The sequence below is a fragment of the Syngnathoides biaculeatus genome, chromosome 8 (genome assembly GCF_019802595.1).
Source record: "Syngnathoides biaculeatus isolate LvHL_M chromosome 8, ASM1980259v1, whole genome shotgun sequence".
Lineage (NCBI taxonomy): Eukaryota > Metazoa > Chordata > Actinopteri > Syngnathiformes > Syngnathidae > Syngnathoides > Syngnathoides biaculeatus.
The window spans coordinates 17,880,578-17,896,376 of record NC_084647.1 but is presented as its reverse complement, the minus strand read 5'-3'; the positions used below and the strand labels follow the sequence as shown (position 1 = coordinate 17,896,376).

General features: G+C 41.3%; 1 protein-coding gene across 1 annotated transcript in view; it reads left to right on the top strand.

Annotated features, from left to right (window-relative positions):
- The window catches only part of cog6 (component of oligomeric golgi complex 6), a 33,252-nt gene that overhangs the window by 8,256 nt on the left and 9,197 nt on the right, over positions 1-15,799 (top strand). The window contains exons 5-13 of the mRNA XM_061828320.1: positions 4,424-4,535; positions 5,683-5,765; positions 5,844-5,914; positions 7,193-7,286; positions 10,040-10,168; positions 11,931-12,022; positions 12,793-12,857; positions 12,944-13,035; positions 13,113-13,230. Of these exons, the coding sequence (XP_061684304.1) occupies positions 4,424-4,535; positions 5,683-5,765; positions 5,844-5,914; positions 7,193-7,286; positions 10,040-10,168; positions 11,931-12,022; positions 12,793-12,857; positions 12,944-13,035; positions 13,113-13,230 (856 nt within the window). The remainder of the gene's footprint in view (positions 1-4,423; positions 4,536-5,682; positions 5,766-5,843; positions 5,915-7,192; positions 7,287-10,039; positions 10,169-11,930; positions 12,023-12,792; positions 12,858-12,943; positions 13,036-13,112; positions 13,231-15,799) is intronic.

Here is a 15,799-nt window from a genome sequence, read left to right as displayed (position 1 = left end):
AACTGTTACACATGTCGTGTCTGTTCAAAAAATGGATTCCTCGTGTTCTCCATTACACTATGAGCTAATATCTTAGCTAAATTTAGACATCGCGTGTGACGTTTGCGTTTCGGTGTGACGGAGCCATTAACAGGATTGTATTGTACGTGTTCAAATCAATTGTCGCGCCCCGAGAGATAAAATCAGTCGGTCGCTATGGCGGGGAAAACTTGACTGTCGTCGGTTGTTTGGTGAATCGCGTCGTGTAATGATATCACCTTGGCTTTACGTGACCTAGCGTGTGCTTGTTAAATAGTCTGGAAACCGCAGTGAGCTCATCCTGTGTTTTACTTGTCACTATGCTGGCATTTGGTTGCCTCGCTCTGGTATTTCTTAATCACTCTCAGAAAGAAACGCATACGGAACTCTTTAGGAAATCACTTTCATCAATGAATTTGTCGCTCAGGGGTTGGGCAAGGTCCCTCGCTTCTCAGTGGATCTTAATTCCTCATGATAGCAAGACATTTTTAGCCCACTTGTCTTCCGTGGGTGACCGCTGACCTCACGACAGGGCACAAATTCCCACAGACACGCTCCAAAATCTTGTTGAAAAGAAGTGGAAAAAAGTTTAGAGAGTTTTGGGACACCCTGTATGTGTATCGGATGTCATGAATGGGACTTTTCCAGAGCAGCATTCTGTGTCCATACGAAAGTAAAAATCAGAAGCAATTTAGAGTGGCTTTGCTTCAGAACATGCTTTAGGTCCACTATTATTCTAAAGAACTTAAACCCTCCTCATCATTGTAGTGGATGGCATTGTGCCCCTATACTTTTGGTCCAGATACACGTACATATGATAAAATTACCGTAATTTCTCAAAAATAATGTGCAAATTTTTCTCAAAATATTTTCAAAAAGTTAATAGAGCGCATTATATTTAAGTATGGATGAAAAATAAAAAATACAGTCACCTTGTATAGTCGTATACACGTATATAGAGTGATTAAAAATGTATACATTTCGATATGATATTCGATGTCTTATGTTACACATTTATATATATTACGGTAACGTGGGCCCCCAACCTGAGCTCTCTGAGCACCTCAGGAGCTTGCATTTTACGACTGTTAGCGTAGCATGCTGGTTGCTACTGCACCAAAGATCAGAAATGACTGCCCATGAGTTTGTTTAAACTTAAACTAAGACAAAAGACAAAAAATGTTGACTACAGTGGTTAGTTGTGCAGATGCTTTTAAAAGAAATGTGTCATCACTTGTGCCGATGATGCCGGCAACCCGGAAGTTGCGCCACAGTCTGAAACAACGATAGCTCGCCTCAATGGCTTCAGGTGGGTACCAAAACAACGTGAGCTCAAACTACGTAATACGAGCGTCATGGGAGTGCACACAATTGAAATACGCCCATTACGCTCGTTTCTGCATAGTTTTAGCTCACGTTGTTTTGATAGCCACCTGACGCCACAGTGAAAGATGCAACAGATTGGAACCAAACGGAGGGGGAGAGGTTGCGCTGTGCAACCCAAGTTCTTGGGATCAAAAAAAAAATGTTTCCAGTCATCAATGATGAGTTCAACAGCGATGCACCGAAGGTAGCTGCTATGGATCTTTTTCAGATTGGAGATGAGTCAGATGCTTCTTTTGAAGGCCAAGGATATGTAACGTAGTGGATAAACTGCTCTATGCACAAATATTTAATGGAGTGTTTAATAAACAGTGTCAAACAGTTTATATTTTCAAGACTGTAATTTGTGTTATGAACAGTTTTAAAACGTTGTGCCATCATTGAGCAATCATTTTAGTTGGTGGAGGGATTCTGTTCTGACAATTACAGGGACCAGGACAAGCATGTCTCGTGGCCTGTCCCAAGATTATATTACCGCTACATCACCCCATGCACAATTATTATTATTAATGATTGTTGTATGGACAGTTTTTTTTTTTAAACAATACAAGTACAATCCTAACAAAATATAAATACAAAAACCTTCCTAATATTTTATGGGTAGTGGGCTAATTGGTGGTGTGCATTGTATATTGGTAGATGGGCTTTTCTGATTTTTTTTTTTTTTTTTTAAGTCAACTTTGGGGGTGCGCATCATACTTAAGGACGCATTATACTTGAGAAATTACGGTACATGACAACAATCCGACATTCAGACACAATTTAGGGTGGAGTTCCTCAGTGGAATGGAAGGTGCTCTCACTTTCATTGAGACCTAACTCCACTTTTCATTCACAAGGGTCTCGCACCAGACCCCATAAATGGTATTCAAGAGTTAATGTCGAGCATCTCAGTTAGCCGTTATGAAGATGAGGACTAACCAGGCAAAAGCAGTTTAATTAATAGCTTCTGTCCTTCACACATTAGACAGGCTTGTAGACGTTGTGTCTTTGTTACAGTTTCAGTGTTGCAGCAAATTTTTCATCACAGAATGCATGATCCAATTACCACTGTGCATACATTTGCATTTTATGGATTTAAAAATATAAAAGAAGGCGCTCGTGTCGTGAGGATGGGAACGCTAACCCGGAGGCGAATTTGGAAAACATGCGCATGGGTAGGTTTGATTGATGAGCACGTTGGCCTAGTATATTGGATTAATACTTCATGGAAAATGTAGCGGATGTTGGAAATTGGGTTCTCTTCCCCCCAGTTTGTTGGAGGTTTTTTTGTAATAAGCCTCTGCACCTGTATACAGTTGCGATGATTGAGTGTGGTAGTTGAACTAAAACGGGTAATTGACTCAAAATTGAAAGTTGAACCTTTTGAGTGACTTAATTGTGCAAGTCTCAGCTTTAGGTCATCCCTTGACGTACGCGGTATATGTTGTATTGTAATGAGAACATTTGAGAAATAGTGATTTGACTCTTTAAGGAAAGTGAACAGAAAACATATACAGTACATTTGGAATGGTGTTTTCCCCTTGAACGTTAACAATTGTATTCTCAGAACTAGGAATGGTTCAACATATAGGAAAATAAGATTTAAAACTCACAGCAGTACATTCAAACTTGTAGTGTATACCCTAAATTTGTATTTACTTTAAAATATTTGTGGACTGCCAGAACTTGTAGAATTTGACCTAATTTTTCAACAAAAATGTTATTCTAAAGTTCAATTCTCAACAAACGAAAACCGTGCATTATTTGTTGTTTTTGCTTTGTTTTTTTTTTGTTTTTGTTTTTTTTGAACAAACTTTTATGCATTAAAGAAAAAAGTGGGTGCTCATTTTTATTTATCAGTCAAACAAATATGAATTTGACAAAAAATGTCAATGAAAAGTCCCTTAGGAATTTTTTTGTGGAAATTTGCCTGTACCTTTTTTTTTTTCCCATCACACTGAAAAAAAAAATCCTCTCACGATAGTTGGTAGTCTGAGTAATTGCAATTTGTCTAAAATTGGCCTCTCACAACCTCTGGCGGCCAGCCAAATTGTTATTTGTCTTAAAATTTTGTAAGAGAAATTAAATTTTCAAAAGAACCCAAGTTAAAATTTTGGTTTCATCATTTTCCACGTTTTTTAATTTGCTTGAAAATTCAAGAAAAATGCAATCCCCAAACAGTGTCATTTTTGTTGTGTGTGCACTGTGTAAAAAAAAAAGTGCTTTTTTTTTGCATCTATTATACCCATTTTATTGGCCCCAAAGTAGCATTCTGTGCAATCTTTTTGTCCATATTGCGGCCACAGTTAAAAAAAAAAATCCTTTATAATTTCTGCGTTTCCTTCATATTTAAAGGTTATGAAGTGTGACTCCATGTACCCTTTAATTCCATTTCTATTATTCCTGATTTGGACATTTTTGGGAGGCGGTGGGGGGCAAGATATCAAATGAAAGGTCAAACAGCCTCTGAGAATTAATTTTGAGTCACTTGGCCTCTGCTCAGCCCTTAGAAAAAGAGCGAGTGATTTACTGATCCAGCCTGGTTGCTTGTGGACACGGGGAACGTTATCCTGACCCAAGTTCCCAGTGTGGTTCAGGCTGTTGCCATGGCAACTATCACCCCACAGAGACACAATCATAGCAATGCCTCTCCTGTCCAATAACCATCTATTTATTTCTTTTGTGTGTGTGTGTCCCGTTCAGTTATTTATGAGCCACATAATGCTCACTTTTCAAACATTTTTTTTTTTTTGGTGGGGGCGTGAGACTGCCACCTGCCGGTTGCACGTGACTATTACATAGTCCTAAAGATGGATGTTGTCTGATGAAAAGCTTTTGATTTTGCGCCAATTTAACTGGCTGACAGGCAAGAAAACGCACGTTGAATTATAAAACAAGGGGATTAATCCCAATGTTCAGAGAGGGAGGGAGTGAGGGAGGGAAATGCATTTAGATTAAAGATGTATAATTAGACTGTGTACTATTAAAAAATATACATAACTGACATGAGTGTATTTTAAATGATCTGACTTCTCCCTTAGCCATCGTCTGGAGATGAGGGCCCAGGTGGCTCGGGCCTTCCTCGCCAAGTTCCAGCTGACCAGTGAGGAGATGACCACACTGCGAGGGGCCAGGGATGGACCAATCACAGAGGTGGATTCACTTTTAGGCAATTGTCAACTAAGAGTGGGAGACACGCACACACTGGGAACAGGGGCATATCTGAGCATTTACTGCACCTCACTTGTGATCAAAATCAGTGATGATTTGAATATCGCAAGATCCCTGAAAGATTCCCCTGGGTGATTATCATGTTGTATTGGGTGTGTCTCGAGCAGGGGTCTCAAACTCAATTTACCTTGGTACCGCTGGACGCGGAGTCCGGGTGAGGCTGGGCGGCAGCTTCAGCACACATGGACTTATGTGGAATTAAAAACAATCCGATCTTCTCAAACATCTTATTTTTTAAACGCAAATTAAGATGAAGGACGTTGGTGTTTACAACTTGTGTGTAAAACTTTTGTAAAAAAAAAAAAAAAAAACCTCTCCTTGGCAACGCTGCTGTGACGTTTTCATTGAAAATTGTTTCTCTGGTTACATCAAGCTCATGATGATGATGATGTCACATGCCCGACAGGCATCCACCACACTATGATTGGTCTGCTCTGCACACAACACTGTAAAAGTGACATCCATATAAAACTCAAGGGCCACACTACCGTTATACTTTCGCGGGCCGCAAATGGCCCACGGGCCACATATTTGAGAACACTGGTCTAGAATTTTATTTTATTTTTTCAAGATGATCCTTACAATCATCATGTGGTGTTGATTATGCTAAAAGTGAATTACGATCATCTTTTGATGTTGGTAGTGTCAACAGACGTTTTAGAAGGGATGATTTTGAGCAATTATCCTTTCTTTTGGGTTGTGCTAAGAGTCTTCTTTTTTGACTAGCTGATCCTGGTCAGTCATCCCGGATGTGGGGTTGTTGAGTGTGAGGGTGATTATGTGGTGGTGTGCGCTGTGTTGAGTGTTTTTTTTTTTATTATTATTTAAAAATAGATGACCATGTGGCATTTTCCTCTGGTGTCGGGGGTGTTTAATATTTACCATCGTGAATCCATGTTCCAAGGTCTGGCTCTGATAGCCAATCAGGGAGCGACCTTAATTTGCGTTGTTACTGTCCAGATATCGGGTGGCAGTGTTGAGTGTTTCACATTTGACAAATTGGTTAAGATGTTACAAGTCTATGTATGTAATGTATATCCCACTGAAGTTTTTCCTCCGGTTTCAACAGAACTTCTTCAAAGCCCTCAATCGAGTGAAGCAGATCCACGAGGATGTTAAAATACTGCTGCGGACCAACCAGCAGACTGCGGGGTAATAGCTATATAGTTTTTTTTATGTATATTTGTCACGCTGCAGCCTATGTGCGAAAGTAACGTGCATATCATGTAGGCTGGAGATTATGGAGCAGATGGCCGTGTTGCAGGAGGAGGCGTACGAGCAACTGTGCCGCTGGGCACAGAGTAAGTCCACCACTCCACGACCTCACAGTGCAAATGAATAGTTAATGCCGTATTTCCTCAAATAGTGGCCGGCCGTGTAATTGACACCCTGCCACAATAAGACAATGCGTGCATGCGTCATCCTCGTGAATAGATTCTTCCATTTTGCTGTCAGGAAAAAATAATGGTTTGCAACTGTAACCGTACTGTCATCTTAGTTTATAGACACAATTAGAGAAACATGCTTACACAAAAGACGGCATGCAGTTTCTTTGCACAATTCAAAACAGTTTCCACGGCCTCAAAATCAGTACACAAAGGATGAAGAATTCTGGTAGGAATCGCTCGGTTATGAGCATGGGTCTGTCTCGTTTGAAGCTCAGAGTGCCGCTTTTAGTCCCATGACGAAAGGGGTCAGCGCTAGCTTGCAATGAAGCCAGCGATTCGTCAGTCTTACCAATTTAGCAAATGTTTTAACCCATTCCGGAGACCATTTAAAAAAAAAAAACGATGAGGAATAAAACAAGGAGCTTTTAGTTGCATTATTGGAGACTAATGGACGGCGGCACGGTGGAGCAGAATGTAAAAGCGTTTGCCTCACAGCTCTGAGGCCCCGTGGTCGATCCCAGTCACGCCTGTGTGGAGTTTGCATGTTCTCCCCGTGCCTGCCTGGGTTTTCTCCAGGTACTCTGGTTTCCTCCCACACCCCATAAAAATGTAACATTAATTGGACACCCTAAATTGTCCCTAGGTGTGATTGTGAGTGGGGCTGTTTGTCTCCATGTGCCCTGCGATTGGGTGGCAACCAGTTCAGGGTGTACCCCGCCTCCTGCCCGTTGACAGCTGGGATAGGCTCTCGCACTCCCCGCAACCCTCGTGAGGATAAGGGGCCAAGAAAATGGATGGATGGATGGATGGATGGATGGATGGATGGACGGACGGACACTGAGACTCTTTCAACCGTCTGTGTCCAGACTTTTTAAAACCAACACTGGCTCATTTAATCATAAGCAAGCATTCATATCACCTGCTGGCATGCTCATCGTAATTTGATTGCATTTTCATTCATAGAGGCAACACTTTATCACAGTGCCATCAGGTTGCACTTTTTCAATTAATATAGTGAATCCATTTGTGTGTTATGTAAATGTGTCCCACCCTCACAGACATATTTTCATAAATTGGCTCATGACAAAAATATGTATTTGTTTACTTCGTTTTACAGTCGATGGGTGAGGTCTAACGCTTTGTAGACTGTGTAAGTAATTACCAGGTCAACGTTCCATACTGTGTCGCCAGATGAGTGCAGAGGTCTCACCCAGGAGACGTGTGATATCAGCCCCATATTGACTCAAGCCATGGAGGCCCTGCAGGACCGGCATGTCCTTTACAAGTAAGTCGCACGCAATTTATCTTTCCAGTTGCTGGATTTAAGACCAACACTAGGGGGAAGTGCAGCACAATCTGTCAACTAGGTAAAGAAATACAAAATTGAAAACATCCAGCGTTGGTCCTGACTTCTGGGAATACCTTTGAATGCAACCACCGGAACATTTAAAATAAATTGTTCCAGTTGTAAATGAGTGTAAAAAATTAATGTATTTTTAAATACCCATTTAACAACACATGAAACGACTGTAACCAGTCACATTTATTTTTTACATTCATATATAGTACTGGCATGCCATCGTTATTCAATGCTGTTACAACATTGTAAGTACAACTTTATTTACCGCAAATCATGTGAGTAAATACGTAGGATGAGTTTATATACAATTCATACACGCTCACAATAAATTCACCTGTATTTTATATTCGTCTCATTTGTTAATAGAATATTATGGATTTTACCAGCATGAAGGAAATTAAGCGATGTGATTATGTGAATTTTGATATGAACTGACCGAGTTGGTCAAGCATAGTAAAATTTAAGTTTGTCTATGAATATTCATTTTTTTGGAGGTGGCTAAGTGCCAAAGCTTCGTCAAAAGCATTTTGCTCTATGTGTTAGCAGTAATATGGCAACTTTGTAAAACAAAGTATGTGTTGTTTGATGATTCGTGATGCAATGCGTACAATTCTTTGATGTATGTTTAGTGTAACAGAAACTTCAACTCAGGTGTGAATAAACAGCTTAAACTAAGCCGTTGGACTCCTTAGGGATCCGTTCCCCATCAGCCAAATTGTAATAATAATAATTGTAGTTGTAGTAATAACAGTAGTAATTCTTATTAAAGTGGTATGGTATTTTCTTTTGTCTTAAATGATGATTTTGAGGAGTCATCCTGAAAAAATTGTGCCCTCAACACTAGTTTCTGCGATACAACCCAAAATTTTGTGCAGGTTTTGACAAACTCTTTACAAGGGAATTTGATGGAGGGTTGATGTTAAATTGCAAAGCTCTTTTGCCGACATAGCGTGACTTATAAAGGTGAAGTTTGAAGATCGTTTTGAAACATTCTCCGTTAAAAGGCAGGGTTTGAAGGCCATCGCTTAATAGGCGGCTTTTTGCTACGCATTTCTATCAAGTGCCTGTCAGTACTTGAAATTCCAGGGAAAAGAAGTCTTTGGAAAGGTTATAAATGGTCTCCTCGTGTCCATTAGTGTAGCTTGTTCTCCAAACGTCTACTCATTGTACTCAAGATGATTCATGACTTGAACAACATATCACTGGGCACATACTTGACAATTGGAAAATCTCCCGACACACCGACAAGCAAAAATGTCACAAAAATTAGATATATTAATTGCTGTGAGTACTTACTGTCATCTAATCGAAGACCATTAATCTGTTCTGTCTGTTCTGTTTGTACTGTCATTACCGGAATTTGTTCACTGGCATTAATAGATGAAGAAAGATGCAAATTAAAGGGGAATTCCAGTGGTTTGCATAAACAATGTATCCAATAGGTCATGTATTATGTACTCTATCTTGACAATATGATGTTAAAGCCTCTCTCATCTCAAGGTTTTTATCGACAATTAGGAATTTTCAGGGGGGCTGCCATATTCGCGAGTCACATGACCTACATGGGTGTATGTGACATGTTATGTGCCATTCCAAATGCTCAATTACATGGGACACCATTTATGTCCAGCGCTGTTTTCTCGGATTTATCCTCATCTGATGAAGAAATAGTAGTATCGGTTGATCGAGAAGACGGAGGAATACTTCCATACAGAGCGGCGGAGCCGTGAGCTTGCTCCCCACCGAGCCGTGAGCTTGCTCGGGGGGATCGAGCTCACGGCTTCGCCGCTCAGCGCCATTATTTACAGACAGGTTGAAATCTGTATGGAAGTATTCCTCCGTCTTCCCGATCAACCGATAATGCTATTTCTTCATCAGATGAGGATAAATCCGAGAAATCAGCGCCTGGCATAATGGTGTCCCATGTAATCGAGCGTTTGGAACGGCATGTAACACGTCACACATGCCCACGTAGGTCATGTGACTCGCGTAAATGGCAGCGCCCCTGAAAATTCGTAATTGTCGATAAAAATCTTCTCAAAACACGATTAAATGAGAGAAGATTTAAAATCACAGTGTCAAAATAGAGTACATATTACATGACCTATTGGATACATTGTTAATGCAAACCACTGGAATTCCCCTTTAAGTACACAAGTATTTACAGTAAATGAACAGGTCATTTATATACTCATAGCTCCATCTTGTGAGTGGATCTTTTTTTTTTAAACCCGCTTATCGGTGATCCAAAACTCCTCATCGTGTAACGCCTAGTATAAAGTCTAGATTTCACACGATCGGATCGATGATCAATTATCGTTTTCTTTTGACCTGGTGATTGGCCCCCAAAATCCTGATCGTGTAAAGCCTAGTCTATAGTCTACATTTCACATGCTCCTCTGGTGTGATGTTTTTGTGCCAACATTCCATCTTTCTGTGTGGAAATACACTTGCACCCCCTCTCCTTCCTCTAGCATGCGTGTGCAAGGTCATGCACGCAGACGGGCCTTTCCTGGATTCTGGAATCAGCACTATCTGGTGTTTAGTCTCACAAAGTGCTCGCTCGCCTTCCTAATGGAAACTCAGCCAGGGCTACTGATTTGTTTCACAAGTGACCTCCAGTGTAGTAAAACAACGGCACTTCCCACGCAGCCTCCGACACCCATTGTTGCCCGCAGGTACACCCTGGATGAGTTTGGGACGTCGCGCAGGAATGCAGTGGTGCGCGGCTTCATCGATGCCCTGACGCGCGGGGGGCCGGGCGGGATCCCCCGTCCCATTGAGATGCACTCGCACGACCCAATGAGGTAAAATCACTCTTAGGACATGAACATCAATTTGTTCCTGTGAAAGTGGCACCACTGACTCATTGCAGTCTCACCTCGAGAGATTGTAGATTGTAGCTTGTTGTTGTTTTTATTTTATTTTTAGTTTTGTGTTGCAAACAAACATGTAAGTTACTAGCGAGCATTCAGACAGTCCACCAGCAGATGGCCATCGTGAATTGCACAACATCCGGCCACCTTCAGTTTGTGTGCGTACCTTGAAGTGAAAAGGAGTGTTTTGTGCTCTGTTTTCCATTTTTGAAGTACCTATTTTACCCATTTTTTTGTTTTGCTCCCCTGCCAGAGGCCCACTGGCTGCGTTTTTTGCTCATGTCGTCAACCTCCTGTTTCTGCCAAGAACCAACAATCCACTTTTAGGCTATTTTCCACCAAATATTTGGTGTATCACTATTTTTTTACACAGCAGAGCATAGTGCAGTACTGCACAGTGCTGTTTTTCTTCTTTAAAGTCATCCATCCATCCATCCATCTATCCATTTTCTTAGTTGCTTATCCTCACAAGGGTCGTGTGGAGTGCTGGAGCCTATCCCAGCTGTCAATAGGCAGGAGGCAGGGTACACCCTGAACTGGTTGCCAGCCAATCACAGGGCACATAGACACAAACATTCGCACTCGCAATCACACCCAGGGGCAATGTAGAGTGTCCAATTAATGTTGCATGTTTTTGGGTTGTTGGAGGAAACTGGAGTGCCCGGACAAAACCCACGCAGGCACGGGGAGAACATGAAAACTCCACAAAGGCGGGGCCGGGATCGAACCCGGGTCCTCAGAACTGTGAGGTCAACGCTTTTACATGCTGATACGCCGTGCCGCCGCCTTTAAAATCACATTAGAAATCTTTTTTTTTTTTTTAAAATGTGAAACAGTTTAATGGCATTTTCATTTGTGTCAATTAGGATTACTGATTTGAGAAAACAAATTGAACTCTTAAGTCAATGAACCACTTTGTGAACGTAGCCATCATAAGAAAAACACACAATCCTTTTGCTGTCGTTGTGGTCAATCTAGCCACGGAATGGTCAAGTTGACATTAAAGATTGTGCTTTTATAAACTCGGGCCTCTCTGTTCGCATCCCTCTTGTTAGTGTAACCAGTGCACATCAGCTGGGGACTATGTACAAATACTGAAATCAATTCAGTAGAATTTTCTATCAAGGGACGAACATGTTTATTACACATTATTACACATGTATGTCTTTGGAAAAATGACTCCCCTGAAGTACCTGCAAAGTTCATTTTAGGACTATTTGAAATCCGGTTGCCATTGACTTTTGACGTATGTTTTGGACATTTTGACGTTCACCCTTTTAAGCACATCTCTTGAACCTTTTGATCGCGTATGGCTCTCACGGGGCGGCTATTTGACGCACGTGTCCTGATCATGCCGCATCGCCGTCCTCCCGGGAGATTTTCTCAGAATGGCCACAGATTGGCCTTCAGTTAGTTGGAGGAATTAGCAATTCTGAGAACATTGAGTTGTTTCTTAGCGTGTGCGCCACTCAAACACACACACACACTTGCACACGCACAAACAATCATTCTACTTTAACCTTGTTGTCTTTGCAAGCATTATATAACAGCCAATACGGCGCGGTTGTCTTTAGAGGGGAAATGAAACATGATGGGCCATGATTGCGGTACTTGTGTTCCCGATGTGTTAAAAATAGCCCCCCTGCCGTTAGAGGGAAAGGAGGGTGTTAACTCACCTTGTCTGTTCTCGTAGGTACGTGGGAGACATGCTAGCCTGGCTGCACCAAGCCACCGCCTCTGAGAAGGAGCACCTGGAAGCGCTGCTCAAGCAAGTCACTCTCCAGGGTACGCCGATGCATCAAGTATCCCCATGGGAACATTTTCAGCTTCCCAAAATTTGCTGTAAAAATATTTACCGTAACACTTTTTTTTTTCCATGCACTTTATGAGGTCTTCTAAAGCTACTTCAGCCTACACAAATCTTCTTTTTACGGGGAAAAAGTGAAATAATTTTTCGAGAATATATTCCAAGGTGGTTTTACAGTTTTGCAGCCTCTCACTCTCGAGGAGTGACATGTTCTTGTCTCCTCGTAAAATAATTTATTCATTTCACTTTGTTAGACTATTAAAATGACTCAAGCCTGAAATATACTTAACAAATGTTTTTTTTAACCCTTTAAAGTCGAGAATGTTTGCAGAAATTACCGTTTTATTTAAATAACAAACACTTATGTAAATCATATTTGTAGAGCTGGACTGTTTTTCTTTATTTTTAAAATTTAGTTTTAGTGTAGTCTCAATTTTCGCACACTTGAGGGGTGAATAACAACAAGCCAGTATCTCTACAATGTTTCCCCCTCCTCACGCCCGCAACCCTATAGAGGATAAGCAGTATGGAAATTGTATTTTCATGTTTTATTGTATTTGTTTTTACGTAGAGTCCGAAATATTATTTTCAACCTTTATTATTAAATTTGTTTGCAGATTGTGCACATGTGATTGCAGCAGAAAGGCAACCTTGTAGAAAATAGTAAAATATTCTAACTTTCACAGAAAGGATGGCGCTACAGTACATTGCAAATTTAATGGCTTTGAATTGAACTTCTTTTATCCAGGCATGGATGACAGCATGCAGGAGGTGGTTGGACACATCACAGAAGGAGTGTGTCGGCCTCTGAAAGTGAGCAACTAAGATAGTCCCAAAACTCTTGTCTTGGACAATCGGTTGTTGTGTTCTGACCCTGTCCTACATGCGTGTCCGGATAGGTTCGGATAGAGCAGGTGATTGTGGCCGAGCCGGGCGCAGTGCTGCTTTACAAGCTGTCCAATCTGCTCAAGTTCTATCACCACACCATCAGGTCTGTTCTCCCAATGCGCGTTGCGTCCGTTGTCTCTCTTGTCACGGATTCACACTCTGTTAAATACGTTTGTGCAGCTCTATCCTGGGAACCAGTGTCGCCTCTTTGCTAATGACGATGGAGGAGATGCACGTGCTCAGCAAAAAGATGTTTTTCAACAGCCTTAGCCTTCATGCGAGCAGACTTATGGACAAGGTAGAAGAAAAACAGCCTCAGTTTGTCCTGAAAATGACAAACTGAGTGGTCATTGTATCGATATGGTGGACAATACTCATCTGTATCACTGGTCCCCGTAAAAAAGAATGGAAATTTAAGAGCTGTTATCTTCACTGTTCAGTATTTTGACATTCTTAGCTGTCATACCTGTGTAAAATAAGTTAAATGTAAAATATTGAGAAAAGTGTGATGTCAAGGTCATTCTGACACTTCATTGTGCCTCTTGAATCTTTACAAAACACATATGTTCGGCCAATAAAAAACTAAATTATCAGCGTTAAAAAAACCTAAACGTTATCTTGGCAATATTAACAAGCTAAGTATGTTAATGTCATTAAAGACTGAATCATCTATAATGTTTACATAAAAAAAAGGCTCAAAGTTGTCGCCGTTTCCGTGTTGACAGAAGTTGCTCCAAATCGTTGCCGATGCTCGTGAAAGCTCATATATTAGCTTCAGTTAAGAATCCTCATGAAAAAGTGATGGGGTAAAATCCTTGTTGGTGAGATTTCAAAGTGTACTGTCATCCAGAGGTTCAGAATCTACCCCTCCACAACCAACACGTCTATTTCCAGACTTCTTGACATTTATCCTCGCTGCGTCCAAGTGGCCCATGCTGAGCCCCCAAAAGCACTGCGGACTCCTTAGCATTTTGGTTAAATTGCCGTCCAAATGTACCACGGCACGCGCTTTCCACGTAGCGAGGTCCGGCTGGCACAGGATCGATAGCAGGTAGGCCAACGATCCCTGTAGCCCCGCTGCTAATCCGATTGAAGGCCCCTCTGGGTTTCAGTGTCGATTGCAGCTCATGCCGGGAACGCGCTCGTCTCGTAATGACCGCCATTAGGTGCACAAAAGATGGCCTGGCTCCCTTTTTTCTTGTCCACAGGAAGATTTAATCACAGCCCTTTTCATTAGAAGCACGACTGACTCACAGATTAGCTGCGTAAAATAATACTGACATGATGACAAGTATTGAGGACATCTGCACTAAGAACAAGAAAGAAAATGTGGAGTTGGACATCTCTTTGTAGTCATGACAGCCTCTGTTGTTCTGAGAATCATTTGCGCAGTATGTTGCAGCTCTTTTTAAAATAGCAGCTATTCTTCAGAGAAGCTTTTGTAGGGTAGTATGTTCATTAATAATATCTTGACACATTTGGGCAAAATTCCAAAGACTTTCAGAAAGAAGCAGTTCATTACCATTTTTGTTGAAAATATTGACCTATTTGCTCTGTTGTTGGGTATGCTGACACTCTAGAGCAGCAGTGCCCAGACTTTTTTACCCCAAGATCTACTTTTCAAGCATCTAGCCTCTCGCGAGCTACCGACGATGGGGTGGGGGTGATGATGATGCTCCCAAACCGTTTTAAGATTGTTATGTTGCCTCCTATATTTAAAATACAGAATTAGCGTTTTGTGCACTGTATTGTCTGTGCTTTCATCCTTGATCAGGCTGTGCCAAGTTGGAATTTTAAAATTACACACCATCTCATCATGCACTTTCTACTTTGGCTTCATACCAGACCTTTCCTACTCGGAAAAGAGAAAATCTCGTCCAGGTTAACCACTTTTTCTTTGATTATTCACATACTCCGACAGTCATTGCCTCTTAAAACAACAGCATTTCTTTTTTAACTTTCTACATTAATATCGAAAGTAAACATAAGCACCATGTGTAGCTCGTCTTTGCTCTACGTTGCCCAGACTGTGTTGCGAACTAAAGCAGCAGTGGTGGATAAGAAGATAAACTTGGAAAAAGAGAGTGTGGAGGAGCAGCAGTCGTTATTAAGAGAACGTTCCGTGTGCTGCCTAAAAGAAACCAGTGGCTTCTTCTTTTTTCGCACTACATATGTGAATTGCGCCATTGGATGTAACAACCAGTCATCCCTCACTCATTGAATCACATTGCAGAATGCCACAAACTGAATAGCTGTATGTTATACTTTCAATTTGCATTGGATTTTTTTTTTTGGCGCGCAACGCAGAATATCTGCGAAGAGACTGCATCAGCGGTGCACAATTGCGCACGCACGCAGTTTAGAGTGAACATTGGCTGATGTCTTTTTTTTGTTTTTGTTTTTTTTTTGGCACGCCGTCCCGCGATCGACCAAGATGATCGCGATCGACGCATTGAGCACCCCTGCTCTAGAGAACTACGAGCATTGGAAGATATACAACTAATAAAGGTGTTACGAGTGACACCAATTCACCATACTCTGTTTATTCCATACACGCTGTTAGAGTGTGAGGTGGCTAAACTTATTCGACTTCCAATGTGCTGCTGAAATTTCCCAACCTCATACTCGACTTACCAAGACGAGAGTCACCTCCTAATCTTTATCTTCAACTAAGAAACTGTACTGATCTCAAATCCAAAGGAATGCGACACAGCATCTGCTTCTACAGATTATTGTGCGTTTCAGGTTGACTCTAAAACTTTACCTGAAAGACATAATTGCTAACACTCTCTGAGTAGTGTATGTCCCGCTTTATGGAGTTTGTCCGACCTCATTTCTAAGGATCCTCTGTGATGTCATATTTTTAA